General features: G+C 42.7%; 1 protein-coding gene across 2 annotated transcripts in view; it reads left to right on the top strand.

Annotated features, from left to right (window-relative positions):
* LRP1 (LDL receptor related protein 1) overlaps nucleotides 1–20,841 on the top strand; it is a 385,437-nt gene that overhangs the window by 110,674 nt on the left and 253,922 nt on the right. For both annotated transcript variants that reach the window (XM_073663345.1, XM_073663344.1), the window contains exon 3: nucleotides 6,425–6,562. In XM_073663345.1, coding sequence (XP_073519446.1) covers nucleotides 6,425–6,562 — 138 coding nt within the window. The remainder of the gene's footprint in view (nucleotides 1–6,424; nucleotides 6,563–20,841) is intronic.

Raw genomic sequence — 20,841 nt, 5'->3', positions numbered from 1 at the left:
ACTGTGCAAATGTGAACATTGCCTTAAAGGGGTTTTCCTGTTACAGAAAATCCTGGTCCCATGGCTGTAGTTTGTTTTAAAAAAAACAACAACCTTGCTTTCCTCACCCTCCCCTGATCCAGCACTGATGCTGCGTTTCTGCTCCTGGTGTCTGTTATTTTCTGCAGCCAAATACTAAGATCACTGATTGGCTGCAGTGCTTTCGACGTGATGTCAACGCTGAAGTCCATATCAGACACCGAGTGCAGCAGTGGAGACTAAGCTCTGGACCAGGGGAGGGTGAGTAAAGCAATGTTTATTTATTTTAATAAAAGTGGGCTTCTGGAATTGGAAACCACTTTTAATACAATCTATTAGAGAAGATACGTCATCCTGAGTGAAGGTTCGTCATTACCTTTCATATCTCCACTTCTGAGGACATCTAGGAACATTGAGTGACACTTTGAATGAGGGTCACAAAACACCCTTTATTGTGTCTGCACTCAGACCTTCTGCCATATTTGCCAATGTCCCTTATAACTGACCCCTATTTTCTGCCCTCTTAGATAAGTCTGTATTTTATTTTGTCATGTTTTATCCATCTAGAAATATAACCCCACATAGCAGCTATCATGTGTGCTGACACCTAGTGGTCAAACTGGTGCCACTGCAGTCTGATCTTAGCAAGCTGTCCCACACTACTGTGATAGCGAATGTTGTCTTTGTTGTGGTAGACCTGGTATTGAGTGTCTGGTCTACTATACTGCTGCATATAAGGTAAAAATGAAGGATGGACACATGGGGAAGGATTGGTTATGTCACTATCCATGAAAAGGTCCAGACTCTGTTTTCTGGACTGTAAAGCATCCTGCTGTGAAGTCAGATAGGGACTGTTCCATTGGAGACTGTCCCAGGATGTATACAATGCATAATCTGAAATAAATGACGTTTATATAACCTAAAGGAAACAATAAGACAAATTCATGCACTGAGAACGCTTAGTTCCCTTCAACCAATTGGGCGTATAACACAGAACCTCTCTAAGGGGCTTTTACTTTTTCTTCTCTGTGACGCCGGCCAATCAAAACACGACCACATCATAGAGGGGAAAAAGGAAACGCCCTCAGAGGTCAGACCTGCAGCCTAGCTCAGCCCGTTTTCCTGAGACTAGTTTTGTCTCTTATGACCAGACATTTAGCTCTGCAGTTGACACGTCCGTTCCTGTTATTTGGAGCTCAGGAAGGGATTCGGTGACTGTGGAGCTCTCAGCGTGGTCACGTGAGACCTTGTATCCGGCAAACAGCTGTTACTTTCCCTGTAGGTGTTTGGCTAGTGTCAGAGGAGAAAAAGCAATCAAATCACGAATGCGGCGTCATCAGGGGATGGGACAATAGTATCATGCAATTTTTCCATCCCTTGATGATGCTGCATTTGCAGTGAAACATGTTGGGGGATATGTGCTATAACTTGTATGTCCGATTCAGCTAGATAGTGATGACACCCCGGGGTGTCATCATCCGTTAATATAGGCAGCTGTCCTTACAACTAACATATTGAAGGTAGATTGGGGACATTATTTTACTCTCACCCCATATGTATTTTAAAGCTAAGTTTTATGGCTTGTTAGAGAGGGATCTAATCATGGGGTTTTCCCCTTTTTGGTTACAATTAGTTCTACAGAGTACTGTTACAAAATGGTGCGGCAGGTCAGATGCTTGAACACCGCTCCATTCATTCTTTAGGGGCTGTCGAAGAAATTCTAACACAGCACACTGCCTTGTTCTGCTGATCGGGTACAGGCCCCAGCGTTCGGACCCCCACCGATCAATTGTCTTGTTTTCATCCGACAATTTTAACACAAAAACCTGATTATTACAGTGGGTTATTTTCTGATCGCAGCTTCCTTTTGAAGAATACTTGCGTTTTAAATGTATATATTGATGTAAGCAGTAAAGTATAGCCGTGTGTAATACAGTGTGGTAAAGCGGCTTACTCGGCTGTACACGGAGGTAAACACGGAACACTGTTTCTTTAAATTTCAGGTTGGTTTATTAAAACATGTCATAAACCACCCTGGAGTCCATAAAGTAAACACAGCCCATTCGGCATAATGGCAAAACAAAACAAGATACAGCACAGTCCGTACATTGGCCTGGGTCCGGCCGCTCAGGGTTATCCACACACGGTTCAGATTTAGCCCAACACATGCAAGCTCGTCTCTGGAGCAACCCTCTCCAGATACTGAACCCCACCTGAGTCAAAAGGCTGGGTAATTATATCCATATCTCCCCTCCAGTATTCTGCCAGTGACTTTGTCACAACAGTCATAGACCACATTCAATATTTGGTCAGTATTTTACATCAGTATTTGTAAGCCAAATCCTAATGAAGCCGAGTGCAGATTAGTAGAACCATGGGTTGTCTGAAGCCGGGCCGTATTCTGCCCCCGTCAGATCGGCAGGAAGAAATAGCTGGTGACTGTAGTTAAACTACTTTAAGACCCAATAAGGTGCAAGCAAAGTTTTATTCTCACTTAGACTTTGCATTATGATGGAAATGCTGATAAGGACTCGCTCACACTGGCGTATGTTCTCTCAAGCAAGGGAATACTAATGACACTTGGATCAAACTCTGTCACAGTTTGATCCCAGTGTCATTTCAGTGTGTTCCGATTCTGTTGCATGAGAGAATCGCAGCACAAGTGCGGAGAAGATGGAGAACTTAATTTCTCCATTGTCTGAGTCCGCGGATGGCAGACTGCACTCGGATGTCATCCGTGTGCAGTCCAATGTTTCACATGCACCCACAGACTTGTAAAAATGTGTGCTATCCAAATCGACATGAGAAAATAATTGCAGGTCTGCACTGCCTCATAGTATAACATTGGGCCGAGTGCTAGCTGATAAAACATTGGATAGCACTCGTCCGAGTTATACACCAGTGTAAGCGAGCCCGAAGCTTGACTCTAATACTCTCCGTTTACAAAGTTCGCTTTTTTTTCCCCCCTCAAGAAGTTTGTTTTATTTTAAACATATGTGAGGTCCTCACTTTTAAGGTTACACTGCTTCCTAATCTACATTGTTTCTCGGTCTCTTTCATTTTCATACCTGTACTTAAAAAAACAAAACAAAACACAAAACTCGTGGTTTTGCTCCTTTTTCCCCAGCAACAAGTTGAAACTGCTTTTGACGCACATACCAGTCTAACAAGTCTAAGAACTGCTCCCATATTATGGTATATAACTTGCCATTCATCTTTTTTGAGTGAGCAATTCCAGTTCATCATCATTTTCCCAGTACTGTAGGTGCTGGAACTTCCTTTCATTGACTCACAAGCATGTATTTCTCTTACTGTTGTTCAATGCCTTCTCTTCCATGCTTCTTTATCATGCCCATATTCAGTGTGACAAACAGGAAAGTGGGAGCAGAGAAACAAAGGCCGGCCCTCACCTCCTATATTCCGTCTCATTCTCTCTGCTAGAGACGGACTACACTTCACAATAAAATATATTTTTTGGAGCTGCTATTCACTCTCCCAGACAGAAATCCTGAATGAGGGACTGTCATCTATTTTCTAATAGTAATGGCCAGAAGTGATGACAGTTACTGGTTATTGTGGTGGCCATTATTGTTGTGGTGGCGTGCACATCTACATCGGTCCCTTTTGCAGCCATGGTCACGGAAAAATATCCAAAGAAAATTACTACATTTCCCAACCTCTGATCTCCTAAAAAATCATGGACAATGTTATATTTCTGGTGAAAATTGTCTAATCTCCTATATTAACCATCAGTTTGATGATGAAGGATGTGCAATGTCCTTAGTGATTAATGTGGCTCGGAGCTGTCATAGACGGCATCCAGTCTGGGAGAATCCCTCCATCCTCCTGTCTGTCTCAGTGCTGAGGCTCCTATCTAGGAGAGACAGGAGGGAGAGCGGCCACCTCTATGAATGGGAAGATGCTGTCTGGAAACTATGCTAAATAGCTGTTTGCCATCAGCTGGGATTCTGCTCGCTGCCTTCTCCTAGCGCCTTTATTTCCATCCCGTAATGTTTAGACCTTATGACAATTTTCAGCCCTGTTTCATCTCTTGCGCAGAGTTATCTCCTCTCACCTCTTAATACCTCCTTAAACAAACCAAGTCTTGTATGTTCCTCGTTGTTTATTCTGCCAGTCTTAATCCGCTTTAACAGGTGATTATTCTTGTTTTTGGCTTTTTTTTCCCTTCCTTTTTTTTGACTATTTTTGAGTTGGATTGGAAGATTGCATAACATTTAAAAAAATAAAGATTTTTTTTATGTTTAAAATGTGTAAAGCTCTCCTCTGTGCCTCATGCGGTTTTTTTTTCATTTTGTCACCTTTATTCCTCAGTTTAAAATAAAAACCGTACTCCTATACCCCACCTCCAAGCGTAGTAATACAAAGCCTCACTATCAGTATTCGGTCAGTATTTTTCTCAGGAGTGGGAGAGAAAACCAGGAGAGGAACAATCAGAGAAAAGGTATAATAGAACCAAGTCACCAATTCTGTATTTATCACCCACTCCTGAGAAAAAATACTGACCGAATACTGATAGTGGGGCCGTGGCCTTACCTGTATCTACAGTGAATATGTCGTATTAAAGGGGTTTTCTCCTACTTTAACAATTATTGTCAGTGGGCCCATGGTGGGACAATAAAGTAAAAGTCTTAGACCACATGCACACGTTCAGTATTTGGTCAGTATTTTACATCAGTATTTGTTAGACAAAACCAGGAGTGGAACAATCAGAGGAGAAGTCTAAGGCTATGTGCCCACGTAGCGTTCTTGTAGCGTTTTTGCGGCCGCGAAAACGCTTGTAAAACCGTCTGCCATGCAAAGCAATGTGAATTCGGATGTGCTGCGCACATGATGCGCTAATTAGCGCGCCGAATTCGCAGCATGACCATTTCTACCGCGATTACACCGCAAATTCGCGCCCATTGAGGAAATTTGAAACGCAGCAAACCCGCAGGTATATGTGGATTTGCTGAGTTTCAATTAAATTCAATGGCCACGAATTTTCAGCGTAATCGCGGTGCGTGTGGTACCCGGGATGAAGAAGAGACTACAACTCCTCTTCATGCTACCATGCGGTGAAAAAAAGAAATAAAAAAGTTAAAAATAAAAAAAAACCTGTATACTCACCTCTCCGGTCTCCTCCCGGCGGCGATCGTCTCTCCTTGGCGTCCCGCGGTGTACTTGCAGGACCTGCGGTGACGTCATTTAGTCAGCTGATGGTTACGCGACCGCTGACGTCAACGGTCAGGTGATGGTCGCGTGACCATCAGTTGACTAAATGACGTCACCACAGGTCCTGCCAGTACACCGCAGGATGCCGAGGAGAGAGGAACGCCGCCGGGAGGAGACCGGAGAGGTGAATATACAGGTTTTTTTTATTTTTAACTTTTTAATTCTTTTTTTTTATTTTTTTTACTATAGCTGCAGCATTTAAAGCATCTAAGTTGGTCACACAATATAAATCCATGCCGGTTGCATGGATTTATATTGTGTGACCAACTTGTCAAGCACTTTTCCAAGTGATGCTCAAAATCGCTTGGAAAAGCGCTTGAAAAAACGCATGTAAAAACGCTGAAAAAACGCTTCTCTCTGGCAGAATAAAACGCATGGAAATCTGCATGCGTTTTTTTCTGCCAGAGAGAGGCAAAAACGCTCTGCATCAAATCTGCTACGTGGACACATAGCATAATAGAAACACGTCACCGTTTTTGCATTTTTCACCCACTCTTGGTTTTGGCCTACAAATACTGATGTAAAATACTGACCAAATACTCAATGTGTGAACGTGGCCTTATACTCACCACTTAGACCATTGTTGTTACTCTGCACTTGTTACTCTCTTCCCTGTCTGTCTCGGGGTATCACCGTGCTGAGGGGTTACTGATTGGCTGCAGCCTTTTTTTTAAAAAAAGCGGAAAAAGCCAGCTTAGACAGAAAGGTGAAGGCTGCAGCCAATCAGCAGACTTTGATTGACTGCAGCAGTCGCCTGGCATTCCCTCCTGATGTTGATATATCAAGGTTGGCGGCACCTCAGTAGCAATACAGAGGAGCTGCGTATGAGACTTTTTTTCTGTATTACCTCAATCCGGGCCCACTAGCAATAACTTTTAAAGTGGGTAAAAACCCTTTTATATATATATATATTACTCTAGTGCTCACAAATACAATTTTCTCCATCTTTGTGTCCACAATTAAAAAAAAAAAATCGTACTTATATGGCGGCGACTCCAAGTAAGGAGTCTCCGCCACCTCAATATGGTGGGTAGGTGACGATCTTGTAAGCATCCTCCTGTGCTGCTTTTTATGTCGCTGACTTTACCTGTGTGTCTTTCCTTTACTATTTAAACATTTGATTTTAATGTTTTTTATTTTTGTATTTAAAATTTTCATTTTTTTTCCCCTCCAGGTCCACAGAGCAAGGTTTCGAAATGCCAACCAAATGAGCATAACTGTGTGGGCACAGAAATCTGTATGCCAATGAGTAAGCTGTGTAATGGTCATCCAGACTGTCCAGATCGCTCGGATGAAGGGCCTTTCTGTAGGGGTAAGGCATGAGTTATTTTTTTGCTTTTTCTAAACCATAATATGACATGAATAGGAAACTACAAGTAAACTTTTTTTTTTCTCCAATTGTTGGAAAGTTTTTGGAGTTCTCAGTTTGATTGGGTGAAGGTTGGTCCATATGAGCAACTTCTTATTCCTCAACAGTCTTTCCTTAAAGGGAATCCATTACCAAGTTTTTGCTATGTAATGTGAGAGCATCATGATGTAGAGGCAGAGACCCTGATTACAGCGATTTGTCACCTATTAGGCTATATTTTGCTGTTTCAATACAATTAGTGTTTTGTCAGCAGGAGATTATCACTACAGAACTAGGTGTCTCATGCCTCCTAGTCCAACCACACCTGCAGCACTGATTGGCAGCTCTCTGTCACTATATAATGTACACACAAAGCTGGCCATCAGTGGTGTGGGCGGGGTGGGGTGATAGAGAGCTCAGCATTTAGGGCTCTGCTAGATCTGCAGCAGAGAAAACTGGGATTCTATCACAACTGCTGCACCCAGTAAAACTAAGTGATACATCGCTGGAATCAAGGTCTTTGTCCTTACCTCATGCTGCTCTCCGATTACATAGCCAAAACCTGTTGACATATTCCCATGAAAAGATTTTCACTAAAATAGCATATTATCCCATATCTATTTGATAGGGTACTACTGCTGGGGCTCCCAGGGCTTCTGAGAATGGGACTCTGCAGAGCTTCATCATGAATGGAGCAGAGGTTGGCATACTCTATCTCCTCTATATTCAGTGTCTACTCTTCATCTGGCGGTCCCATAAACTATGAATGGAGTGCAGGTCAAGCCCCACCTCAGTGCTCGGGACCCTCAGCGATCAGCAATTTATCCTTTGGATAAGTTCTTATTTGGAATAACTCTTTATAAAGGGATAAATGTGTGAACATGGTCTTATAGCCTAATTACAGTTCTCACTCCGTACCCAGCCTTCTTACTGTCGTCTGATTCTGACCTATTTTTTCTTGCCTCCTTGTTTTTGTTGGGAACATTATAAATGATGGCAGTGTCTTTGGTTACTCCGGGCATTATTGGCTCAGTTACACAGTATCTCCTACATTATCTCAGGTACCATTGATTAAAGAGAGCAGAGGAAACCTAATGGAGCAGCTCCGTAGCTGATAACCCGAAGTATACGGGTGCAATGGTTCCAGGAACCCGAACCCCAGAGTCTCCAAAACTGCACAAATCTAGAAAAAGAGGCAGCACTCCACCAACAATCATCATTTCTATTATACATGTTCATTGGGTTCAGTGTTTCAGCTCCTCCATAGCATAGGGACATGGTTTAATACACACATGTCAAACTCTGGTCCGTGGGCCAAATCTGGCCCACAGGGTGATTATATTTTGCCCAGGACACCAGAACCACCACCCCTATGTGGGGGCTATTATTCTGTATGGAGGACTATGTGGGGCCCATTATTCTGTATGGAGGAATATGTGGGCCTATTATACTGTATGGATGACTGTGTGGGGGTCATTATTGTGTATGGAGGACTATGTGGGGCCCATTATACTATATGGCGGACTATGTGAGGCCCATTATTCTGTATGGAGTACTATGTGGGGCCACTATACTGTATGGAGCACTATTTGGGGCCATTAATTATTCTGTATGGAGGACTATGTGGGGCCATTATTCTGTATGGAGGACTATGTGGGCCCATTATACTGTATGGAGGACTATGTGGGGGCCATTATTGTGTATGGAGGACTATGTGGGGCCCATTATACTGTATGGAGGACTATATGTGGCCCATTATTCTGTATGGAGGACTATGTGGGCCCATTATACTGTATGGAGGACTATGTGGGGCCATTAATTATTCTGTATGGAGGACTATGTGGGGCCACTACACTGTATGGAGCACTATGTGGGGCCATTAATTATTCTGTATGGAGGATTATGTGGGCCCATTATACTGTATGGAGGACTATGTGGGGCCCATTATACTGTATGGAGGACTATGTGGGCCCATTATACTGTATGGAGGACTATGTGGGCCCATTATACTGTATGGAGGACTATGTGGGGCCCATTATACTGTATGAAGGACTATGTGAGGCCCATTATTCTGTATGGAGGACTATGTGAGGCCCATTATACTGTATAGAAGAGTATGTGGGGTCATTATTCTGTATGGAGGACTATGTGGGGCCATTAATTATTCTGTATGGAGGACTATGTGGGGCCACTATTCTGTGTGGAGGACTGTGTGGGGGCCATTATTGTGTATGGAGGACTATGTGGGGCCCATTATACTGTATGGAGGACTATGTGAGGCCCATTTTTCTGTATGGAGAACTATGTGGGGGCCATTATTGTGTATGGAGGACTATGTGAGGCCCATTATTCTGTATGGAGGACTATGTGGGGCCACTATACTGTATGGAGCACTATGTGGGGCCATTAATTATTCTATATGGTGGACTATGTGGGCCCATTATACTGTATGGAGGACTATGTGGGGGCCATTATTGTGTATGGAGGACTATGTGAGGCCCATTATTCTGTATGGAGGACTATGTGGGGCCACTATACTGTATGGAGGACTATGTGGGGCCACTATACTGTATGGAGCACTATGTGGGACCATTAATTATTCTGTATGGAGGACTATGTGGGGCCATTATTCTGTGTGGAGGACTATGTGGGCCCATTATACTGTATGGAGGACTATGTGGGCCCATTATACTGTATGGAGGACTATGTGGGGCACATTATTCTGTATGGAGGACTATGTGGGGCCACTATACTGTATGGAGCACTATGTGGGGCCATTAATTATTCTGTATGGAGGACTATGTGGGCCCATTATTCTGTATTGAGGACTATGTGGGGCACATTATTCTGTATGGAGGACTATGTGGGGCACATTATTCTGTATGGAGGACTATGTGGGGCACATTATTCTGTATGGAGGACTGTGTGGGGCCATTATTCTGTATGGAGGACTATATGAGGCCCATTATACTGTATGGAGTATTATGCGGGGCCATTATTCTGTATTTGTTTTCTGAAAAATACGAGACCCCTAGACATAGTCCATAGAGGCTGTAAAACGGATATTCTAGTTTTTTAACGAATCAGATTTAAAACATAAAAACGCTCTGCAGATGTGAACCCGGCCTCAGACTGTCTTTGTGGTGCTCTACATTTCGCTCCCTGGAAGACACTTTAACCGTCCTTATGAAAGAGAATAAAACTAAAACTTGAATACATTACATGGGGAGGCTTTTTCTTGCACTGAGCACTATTCATGTACATCAATAGGCAATTACCTGATGCCAAAACATTCTCTTTATATGTTCATAAACCGTGCCGAACGTTACACTGCAACCAATACGCTATATCTTGTATGAAACACATGAATGGCGGCATTTATTTGCACATGATTATCTTTATTGGAGAAAGGAGCAAACCGCTTTTGCTTGGCTCTCTTTCAGAGCCAGATAACCATGTAAAAGTGGAGAAAAAGAACATTTATTGAATCTTTTTTTCCCTATTGACTTATAATGGGCCTGTCAGTTTTTATTTTTTCTTCTGCATCGAGTTGAATACTGCCTTAGACCCCCTTCACACGTCAGTGTTTCGAGGCGCGTGGTGTCATTTTTCTCACGTACCGGAGACACGTACACACGCACACCCATTATGGGGCTGCGTACATGTCTGTGTGACCCACACATAGACATGTCCGTTTTTTTCCTACTGCACGGATGACAATACGTTCCGTACATAGATGACATATAATGTGACATCCGTGTGCCACGTACCGGAATAGAATGCAGAATAAAAATTGCAGATGTTCAGGTGTTAGGGTATGTGCACACGATGCAGAAATGAAGCAGAAAATTTCTGCATCATTTCTGCATCTCCCTGGCAGAAAAAACGCATGCAGATTGTGCATGCGTTTTTCCTGCGGAATACATGCGGATTCACATGCGTTTCCACATGCGGATTGACAAGCGCTTTCCAGGCGATTTTAGCATCACTTGGAAAGTGCTTGACAACTAGGTCACACTATATAAATCCATACAAACAGCATGGATTTATATAGTGTGACCCGAGAGAGTGTATATACTTACCTCCGATGGCCCGCGCTGTCCTGCTCAATCCATTCTCCCTCGCCGGCAACTTTGAATTGAAAGACCTGCCGACGTCAGCGTCACGTGACCCGTCACATGACTCTGACGTCAGCGCAGGTCCTACAACTCACTGCAAGTGCTGGGAACCAAGCAGGAGCGGTGTTCGGGCCGACAGATGGTAAGTATATATATATTTTTTATTTTATTCTTGTTTTACAGCTTTTTAATGGTACCTGGGTGTGGATGAGACTCTCCTCTCCTCCACACCCGGGTACCATCCGCATATTAGAACGCGCCAATAACGCAAGTACAAATGCAGTCTTGCGGAATTGGCGCGTTCTAATGCAAGTCAATGGCGGCGAAAATGCCGCGTTTCCGCAAAATTAATTGACATGCTGCGGATTTTTGAGCGCAGCGTTTACGCTGCGGAAAAATCCGCATCATGGGCACAGCACATGCGAATTTCAATTGGGGATCATTGCTGCCCTTCTACCATGCGTTTTTAATGCGTTTCCGCAACTGCAAAAACGCCGCGGAAACGCATTAAATACGCTCGTGTGAACTCAGCCTTAAAGATGTGCAAAAATCTAGATAGATAGATAGATTGATTAGTATGGGGCAAATAGATCCATGAGATATACAGGGTGGGCCATTTATATGGATACACCTAAATTAAATGGGAATGGTTGGTGATATCAACTTCCTGTTTGTGGCACATTAGTATATCGGAGGGGGAAAACTTTTCCAGATGGGTGGTGACCGTGGCGGCCATTTTGAAGTCGGCCATTTTGCATCCAACTTTATTTTTTACAATGGGAAAGGGTCATGTGACATATCAAACATATTGAGAATTTCATAAGGAAAACAATGGTGTGCTTGGTTTTAATGTAACTTTATTCTTTCATGAGTTTTTTACAAGTTTATGACCACTTATAAAATGTGTTCAAAGTGCTGCCCATTGTGTTGGATTGTCCATGCAACCCTCTTCTCCCACTCTTGACACACTGATAGCAACACCGCAGAAGAAATGCTAGCACAGGCTTCCAGTATCCGTTGTTTCAGATGCTGCACATCTCGTATCTTGATGGTAGGGTGTGGTATATGGGGTACAAAGATAGTGGGGCCATTCTTCATCAATGGAAACCTCAATGCCACTGGATATCTGAAATTGCTACATGATGATGTGTTGCCCTCTTTATGCACTGACGACTGCATGTTCCCTGAGTTTTTCCAACAAGATGAACAGTTTCCTGGAAAGTGGATTGGTCGTCGTGGGCCAGTTGAATGGCCCCCAAGGTCTCCCGATCTGACCCCCTTAGACTTTTATCTTTGGGGTCATCTGAAGCCAGTTGTCTATGCTGTGAAGATACGAGATGTGCAGCATCTGAAACAACGGATACTGGAAGCCTGTGCTAGCATTTCTTCTGCGGTGTTGCTATCAGTGTGTCAAGAGTGGGAGAAGAGGGTTGCATTGACAATCCAACACAATGAACACATTTTATAAGTGGTCATAAACTTGTAAAAAACTCATGAAAGAACAAAAGTTACGTTAAAACCAAGCACACCATTGTTTTTCTTATGAAATTCTCAATAAGTTTGATGTGTCACATGACCCTCTTCCCATTGAAAAAAATAAAGTTGGACCCAAAATGGCCGACTTCAAAATGGCCGCCATGGTCACCACCCATCTGGAAAAGTTTTCCCCCTCCCATATGCTAATGTGCCACAACCAGGAAGTTGATATCACCAACCATTCCCATTTAATTTAGGTGTATCCATATAAATGGCCCACCCTGTATAATTAGTGCCTTGCATGTGTTGGTTACTATACATGTAGTAATCTAATAAATAAATGGAAAAAAAATGATGTGGGGTTCTCCCACATTTTTGATAACCAGCAAAGGTAAAGCAGACAGCTGTGAGCTGGAATTATCAGGGTGGGAGAGTCTATGGTTATTGGGTCCTTTCCAGCCTAAAAATACCAGTCTGCAGCCGCCCGAGAAGTGGAACATCACATTAGATACTCCAAGTCTCGCGATTCGCCTTCGCTCTTCCCGATTGCGTTGCAGTGTTAGCAATCGGGTAATGGGGCTTGGGGTTGATGTCAGCTGTGAATTGTCCAAAAACACAGCTGACATCAAGCCCTGGTGTTAGTAATGGAGAGCTGTCTATCAGACACTCCCACTACTAACTCACTAATCAAAAAAACTACACACACACCAAAAAAGAGTTTATTTGAATAAACAGTCCCTGACCCTTTCCCTGGTTCACCAATTTTTTTTTTAAAAAAGCAAAACCCATGCAGGTCCGACGTAGTCCAGGGTATCCAACGTAATCCACAAATGGAAACCTGAAAACATAAAAAGAGAGAAATAAAAACAATACATTGTTCTTTGTGCACCAATTTATTAGAAAAAAATGTTTCTAGGGGAGGAAGCAAAAGAGAGTATACAGACATTACAGCATGTGATCACCGCTTTTTGTGAGGTAAAACATTTCACTGCTTGTTTTTAAACCTATTTACCTCACAGAGAGAATCATTTGCGATCCCGTGCTGTCCTGTCTGTATACTCTTTTGCTTCTCCCCCCGTCCTGGAGCTGTGGTATGATCAGACCATGTTCCTGCACGGTCAGACACAGCCATTACACAGTACATAGCAGGGGCACATTTATAAGATTATCTCAGCACAGGAACATTTTATTTAAACACATCCAGTTGTGGAAATTATTATTATTTCAAGATCTATTGATTTGAAATTAACATTTTTTCGTGGGAAAACTCCTTTAAATGAAAAAAACAACAACTTTTAGCTCTTTGAATACTTTGATATAATAAAATACTAAATATCTCTTGATAGGGCCTGATGGGCCAAAACAGGCTGGTTCTTCAGACTTTTGGGGTTTAGCCACCTGTTCATTACCGGTGTCCTGATTCCAAATTCTTTGTCTTTGGTGAATAGTGAACCTGAATAGGAATCGGCTGAGACGTTTCCGGTTTTGCCATGCTAATCTGGGCTTCCAATTGATATGCTGTGATATAAATGACACTTTAATAGCATTACATTTTTAAAGGGAGTGTGTCATCTAAGAATGACCTGCTGTTTTAAATCAAGGTTTAATATTAAACATGTTTTTTATGATTTTTTTCTAATTTAGATCAGTGCTTCAGAAACTCCAGTCCCCATCAGATCGTGTTTTGGGGATTTTCTTAGTATTGCACAGTTTTTGATGTCTTGATGACATTTCTGTCACCTGTGCAATACTGAGGAAATCCTGAAAACATGATCTGTTGGGGACCGTGAGGACTGGAGTTTGGGAAACACTGATCAAGAGTATATTTTAAAAAGAATTAAATGATGCCGTTTTCATACAGACTATTAAGCCTAATATTAGACTGACCTTTTCTATTCTGTATAGGTCACTTTTCAGTAGCCATATCATTATCATCACAGACAGCATTACAATGAAAGGCATCACCTACAGTTTATATTTCTGATTAACAGCAATCCCCATGACCACAATAAATAAAAGAATTATTGAAAAAAATATTGACAATATAGTCCCTTCTAAATGGAATCTGTCAGCAGGTTTTTGCTATGTAATCTGAGGACAGCATGATGTTTGAGCTGAGATACTGAATTCAGTGATGTGTCACTTATTAGGCTATGTGCTGTTGTTTACTTACAATGAAGGTTTTATCGCCAGGATATTATCACTGCTGGACTATTTTTCAGGCAGCACTGGTCTGACCACGCCCCCTCCTCTGATAAGCAGCTCACGGTCAATAGACTATTTACACAGAAAGCTGTGGTGTGGGTGAAGTTAGCTTTTTGAGCTCTGCTGCATCTAAAAACTATGATTGTGTCACAACTTCTGCACCCAGTAAACTAAGTGATACATCGTTGGATTCAGGGTCCCTTTTCATACATTATGCTGCTCTCAGATGATATAGCAAAAACCTGCTGACAGATTCCCTTTAACAATGGTGACAACTGAGTTGTGAAATGTGAGTGATTGCTGTGTCAGAGACGCGTGGCTTCGTAGATGGTTGTAATCATTGCATAAGGCCAGATTAGGACATCCGTGGAAAGATGCACGGACTGTCAGCGCATCTCCCATCCTAAACTCTGTAGCGTCATGTATCCTATATGCCTATGAAGCTGCCCATCTTAGGTCACAAGGCCCATGGCCGGTCCGTACATGGACTATTTCACAGATATCTGAATTTGCCCTACATTGACCAATCTGTAAGTATAACACTAAGCAAATGCTGATCACAGCCTTTTATAGTTTTTTTTAGCATCAGTTGTGATGAAAAAAAAAATCTTTACATTTTTATTAGTCTGATAAAATCTTGTTAAGAAATCTGCAGGGACCCGGATCTACTTCCGTGATCAGCCTTTGTATGTGTAAGATGGTAATGTAGGGCCTGGGGAGCCATTTTATTGCACGTGAGGAAAGGTTTTTTTTTTATTTTTAATGAAATGTACGATCTGAGTAATATGACTTGTATTCAGTCTGACTTTGGTTGGCATTGGAGCTAAACATCTCATGGCCTGTGGGCTGATTTCTAGAGCACCATAAGAAGATCCTTTGTTCCCTCTGACTTGTTTTATCTGCGGATTTTGTGGTTTTGGACGGCACCTCGTCTTTGTTACAGCAGGTTGTTATGTGTCTTGTTTGGCACTGGGTCCACGTGTTTGAGTGCAAGAAGAGTTGGCATAAAGCTGCTATTAGGAAGTGATTAATGATGTGGGTACGATAAAGAGGGCATAAATCTTCCCGATTACATCCTCGCACGCTGTATGGGATTCTTATCAGCTCCCAGAACCACTTCATAGATTAGGCAAGACTGCGGTAATCTGTTAATAAACAGCCCATTATTCTGCCTGATGGGTAATAAGATACCTCCTGTACGGACTAAGAGCTACTGAGCTTTATACCTGTTCAACTAAGCAAGGTTGGAAAAGGCTGATGTGATATTTGGTTGAGTTATTTGCCTGAAGAACCATAGAAAAAATTGGCAGCAAGATTGGGCAGTCTGGAGTTTTTTGGCCTTCTTGATCTTTTGTTCCTCCAGGACTATGGAGGACTATGTGGGGCCATTATTCTGTATGGAGGACTATGTAGGGGCCATTATTCTGTATGGAGGACTATGTGGGGCCATTATACTGTATGGAGAACTATGTAGGGGCCATTATTCTGTATGGAGGGCTATGTGGGGGCCATTATTCTGTATGGAGGACTATGTAGGGGCCATTATTCTGTATGGAGGACTATGTGGGACCATTATTCTGTATGGAGGACTATGTGGGACCATTATTCTGTATGGAGGACTATGTGGGACTATTCTGTATGGAGGACTATGTGGTGCCATTATTCTGTATGGAGGACTATGTGGGGCCATTATTCTGTATATAGAACTATGTGGGGCCATTATTCTATATGGAGGACTATGTGGGGCTATTATTCTGTATGGAGGACTATGTGGGGCCATTATTCTATATGGAGGACTATGTGGGGCTATTATTCTGTATGGAGGACTATGTGGGGCTATTATTCTGTATGGAGGACTATGTGGGGCCATTATTCTGTATGGAGGACTATGTGGGGTCCATTATTCTGTATGAAGGACTATGTGGGGCCCATTATACTGTGTGGAGGTCTGTATGGGGATCACCGTTGGGGGCATCATACTGTGTTGGGGTCACCATACTTTTCTAGCAGAGTTGGGGGGGGGGGGGTACAGTAAAGTCATCATACCATACATGTGGAGGAATTCACTGTGGGGGTATCATACTGTGTTTGGGGGGGGACACTTTTGTTGGCATCATACTTTATGGGGGCAATGAAAGTGCAATCTAGGGGCTTCAATAGTAGGAAAATTACTCTGTAGTAGCTGCAAAGTTGTGAGATATGCTCTTATGTGACCCCACCGAATATTAAGGTTTTTTTTTTTTAATAAGTATCAAGGTTGACACGCGACCTTGTTCAAGTTTTTAATTTGGGCCTTCTGTGTATTTGAGTTTGACATCCCTGGTCTAAGGCCCTATTCAGACTTCGTTTTTTCTTCACGTACCACAAAAACTGACCAGTTATTTTGATCAGAGTGTGGTCAGACAGTTTTTCTTTTATGTGGAGAAATAAAAAGTTTCTCCAACTTCTCCTATATGACAGTCGGTGAAAACCTGACCACACTCGAATGTCATTCTAGTGTGGTCCAGTTTCTTCACAGATTACATTGCTGATTTTGATCTGACATTCGGATCAGAATTGGACATATCTCCGTGATTTTATGTGGTTTGATCAATCTGTGAAAAATCACGGACATCTGAATGCCCCCATAGACTATCATAGGTACAATTGCTATAGGGATAGTATTTGTATGCTAAGAATGGAAGTGTGAATGAGGGCTAAGGAAGTGGTGGTCACACGTGCAGTATAACTCCACTCACACACAACTTTGGGACCTCTAATGTGGAAGTCCCAATGGTTGGGCTCCCACCAATAATTCATTTACCACCTATTTCATGATAACTTCATAAATGTTGTCCATTTCTTTCTGCCAGAGACATTTCCTGTCCTGTTTGATCTCGTTGTTTGCCTTTCTGCGGCTTTAGCACGAGATTATTATATTATCAATGGTGGTCTGTAAATGGTTCATCTGTGCACCCTGAGATTCAATGAACTCCCTGAGCCTATAACATGCTCTGAATTTTCCGCACCCCTTGAGACTACCAGTTATTTCGATTTTAATTGCTACGGGTCACTGCCAGCCGCTCTTCCTGCACAAGATCAGGCTTTCCTTTTTATGGTGGAGTGAGCATGGAGGAAGCGAAATCAAAGAATTGCAAATAATTCCTGGCCATGCGCTCTCATCAGGATTCATCAGGGCTCTCCTGCTAAATTGATTTGACACCGTACAAGTGCGAGAGGCACTCAGCTGCTGGGCCGGCTACAATGGGCACTCTGTGTTCTCCGAGAACATCCTCCTTTTCTCCTCTTTAATGATGTCCCATAGAGCTGGAGATAGTGCTCCTAATTCCCCAGCACTGTACCCTTTCACTTACAAGGTAAGCATTTGTTTCATCCATTATTTCAAATGTAAAACTCTGAACATGGAGAATTCGATGTTCTGTACAAGATCCACCGGGCATTCTCCTCTGCTCCACATCGTCTCCATCATCTGAATATAATTTTTTGGGACGCGGGTGCTTCGCCGTCAGTTTAGGTCGGCCTTCATTAGCTCTGCTTTCCATCATGTTCAGTGAACATATACCTACTTAATGCATATTCACTAAGGACTTACTGTCACTTATGGGGCAATTTTAGAAATAATTTTACCAGTCACCAACTAAAAACTTGAACATTATCAAACTGGATCAACAGTCTTTTTTTTAAAAAAACTTTTAAAGCTAAGCTGTCACGAGGTTTTTGCTACCACATCTGAGAGCAACTTGATGTAGCAGATTTCTGAAAGCTGAGCTCGGTACACATAACCCTGCCCACACCACTGATTGGCAGCTTTCCGTGTACACTGTGCATAGGCAGAAAGCTGACAATCAGTGGTGTGGGGTGGGGTTATACAGAGCTCATTAAAGGGAACCTGTCACCAGAAAAAAATGCTATTAACCTGCAGATATGGGGTTAATCTGCAGGTTAATGGCATTATTAACCTGCCGTCGCTGGTTTAGTCACCACTCTGAGTATACAGAGCCATGGATGTAACCGCGGTGCACTAGGACCGGCTGTCAGTCAGGGTCGAGAGTGCGGTTACAGAGAGTATTCGCAGAGCGGTGACTAAACCAGCGCCTGCACCGCCCCTGTGACCGACTCCAAAACGCTGCTGGAAAGAATAAAGTTCAGTTTCTCCCTGCAGTGTTGGGCTAAGTGCAGGCACCGGGCAGGTTAATAACGCCGTTAACCTGCAGATTAACCCCATATTTGCAGGTTAATAGCTTTTTTTTCTGGTTACAGGTTCCCTTTAATATGGAGGATGACATGGCAGCAGGTTTACTTTTCTTCTAGAGATAATCTGCTGATAAAATAGTGATTTTATCAAAACTACAGCAAGCAGATTAGTAAGTGCTGCTCTCAAATTAGGTAGCAAAAGCAGCAGATCCCCATATGATAGAAAGGGATGTGTATTATTAATTTGAGTTATATTAGCAGTTTCAGATCTTACAGGGTTAAAACATGGTGTGCTCCTTTTTTCCCATAAGCTGTGCCATGCTTGCTCATAGACTGCCTTCCATGCAGCTCATTTCCATTCATCTGAATAAGGGCAGGTGCAGACGGCTGTACTTTCTCTCAACCGAGAGAATCGGATGGATTATGCTAATGATGTGCTATCCCACAAAGTGGCCATTTCTATGGGATACCGGATATATAGTGTGTTTCATATGAATGCTGTTTTTTTTGTGTAAATTGTGCATTTTAAATACATTGTGAGACCTGCTGACAGGCTCGATCATGTGACCCAGCTCTGTTTAATATGCAGAAGCTTCTGGAAAAACGCCTCTGGGCAGTCAGCCAATGACTGCAGCTCTAACAGTCACATGGGAGTGGGAGGAGCTAAATCCTTTGAGGTAGTTAAGGATTGAAGCTTCAGTTGGTGACCAGACATTTTGAGAAGAGGAAGCCATTTTGTAGGTGATGGAGTTACCTACCTTCTCCCTGACTGCTGCGCTTAAAAAGGGGACAGACACAGTAAGGGGAGCTAATAGTCTTCATATTAGGAAGAATACAATTGCACCTCTAGGAGGAAGAATTACCTCAGGGCAGAAGCAGAGCCCAGTGCTGAGGAAGAAATAGTCAGATTTGATGAAACCAGAGGTTACCAAGATCTGCCTGTCTACAGGTGCACAGCAGTCCTAAACCGTGAGGGTAATCCTGTACCTCAGTTCCCTACCGTTTGTGAATAAGAATTTGCCCCCTCAGTAAATAGACTTCTGTTTAAGTTCTTAAGGCTTCTTTATGACTGGAGCTCAGGTGCACAAACTACTACCACCATCATCACCCTCTACCTGGAGGCATTTACTGGAACAACATTATATTGTGGAGTTTCATGAGAGTGTGTAATGTGAGAAGAGAGGACTCTTCTCCTGACAGAAAACTGGCCACAGCGAGATACATTGTACACTGCCAGGAGCACAACCCCCTGCTATACACCACATGAGATTACCACAAGAACACTGACCAGTGTGAGCCAATTCTCTCATATGAGGAGAAGATGGAGAACAGCATTTCTCCATCTTCTCTATTGTGTCAGTGCGCGAATATTGGACTGGACTTACATGCCATCCGAGTGCAGTCCGATGATTGACTTGCATGGCTGAGTGCGATCCAAATATCAGCTCAAACTTGGGCATGCAATAATTTTTTGTCTCTGACAGTTTCTGTCTAAGGAAAAAAATCAGATATTTGCACGGCCCCATAGCATAACATTGGTCCAAGTGTGATCCGACGTTTCATCTCAGACCGAAAATACCCTCATCTGTGCCTGCCTTAAGGGGGGGCGGCTGTATTACCAGACACATTTCAAAGACAAGGGTGGTGCTGTTTTTGGGGTAAAAACAACCCAGACAATTCTTTTTTTAATCCTGAATCTCTGCTGTTAGTCAGCTAGGGCATTGTCCAAAATTTTCTGTCATGAGAGGGGCACATGTTCATGGGGAATTGAAGAAGGATTGCACTCGTAATTAATATATAAAGGGGTCTGTCAGCTGATTTTACAATACAAATGGCTCTCTTAGACCTGATGGGGCTGGTGTGCTTACTTTGAAAAACAACGTTAGAATGGCTGTATAACACTTTGTGGAAAAGTTCCATTTACTTAGGCTTTCAAAGTAAGAATACCAGTCTCATTAGTTCGATGATCATAACTCTCAATCAAGTGGGATGGAGAAAGAGGGAAACCGGGTACCTGGGAAGGTGAACGTAAATGTTATTCCTCTATCTCCACCCCCTCTTCTTTTATTGACAGCTTTGGCTTCATAGAGCCAGAAAAAGGATGGAGATAGAGTGAAACCAAGCAGGTGGGAAGGTGTATATAAATGATTGGCTGCCATGATGCACTGAGCGCCTGTATTTTGTCTGAACAGTCATCTTGTGCTGAGTCCCTTTAATTATTGACCATAAAATCACAAGGGGACTGTAAAG

Source organism: Phyllobates terribilis, unplaced genomic scaffold, assembly GCF_046119375.1.
Source record: "Phyllobates terribilis strain yellow unplaced genomic scaffold, ASM4611937v1 Scaffold_2__4_contigs__length_985480577, whole genome shotgun sequence".
Taxonomy (NCBI): domain Eukaryota; kingdom Metazoa; phylum Chordata; class Amphibia; order Anura; family Dendrobatidae; genus Phyllobates; species Phyllobates terribilis.
The sequence above is the reverse complement of the archived record's forward strand: the minus strand, read 5'-3'. Positions and strand labels throughout refer to the sequence as shown.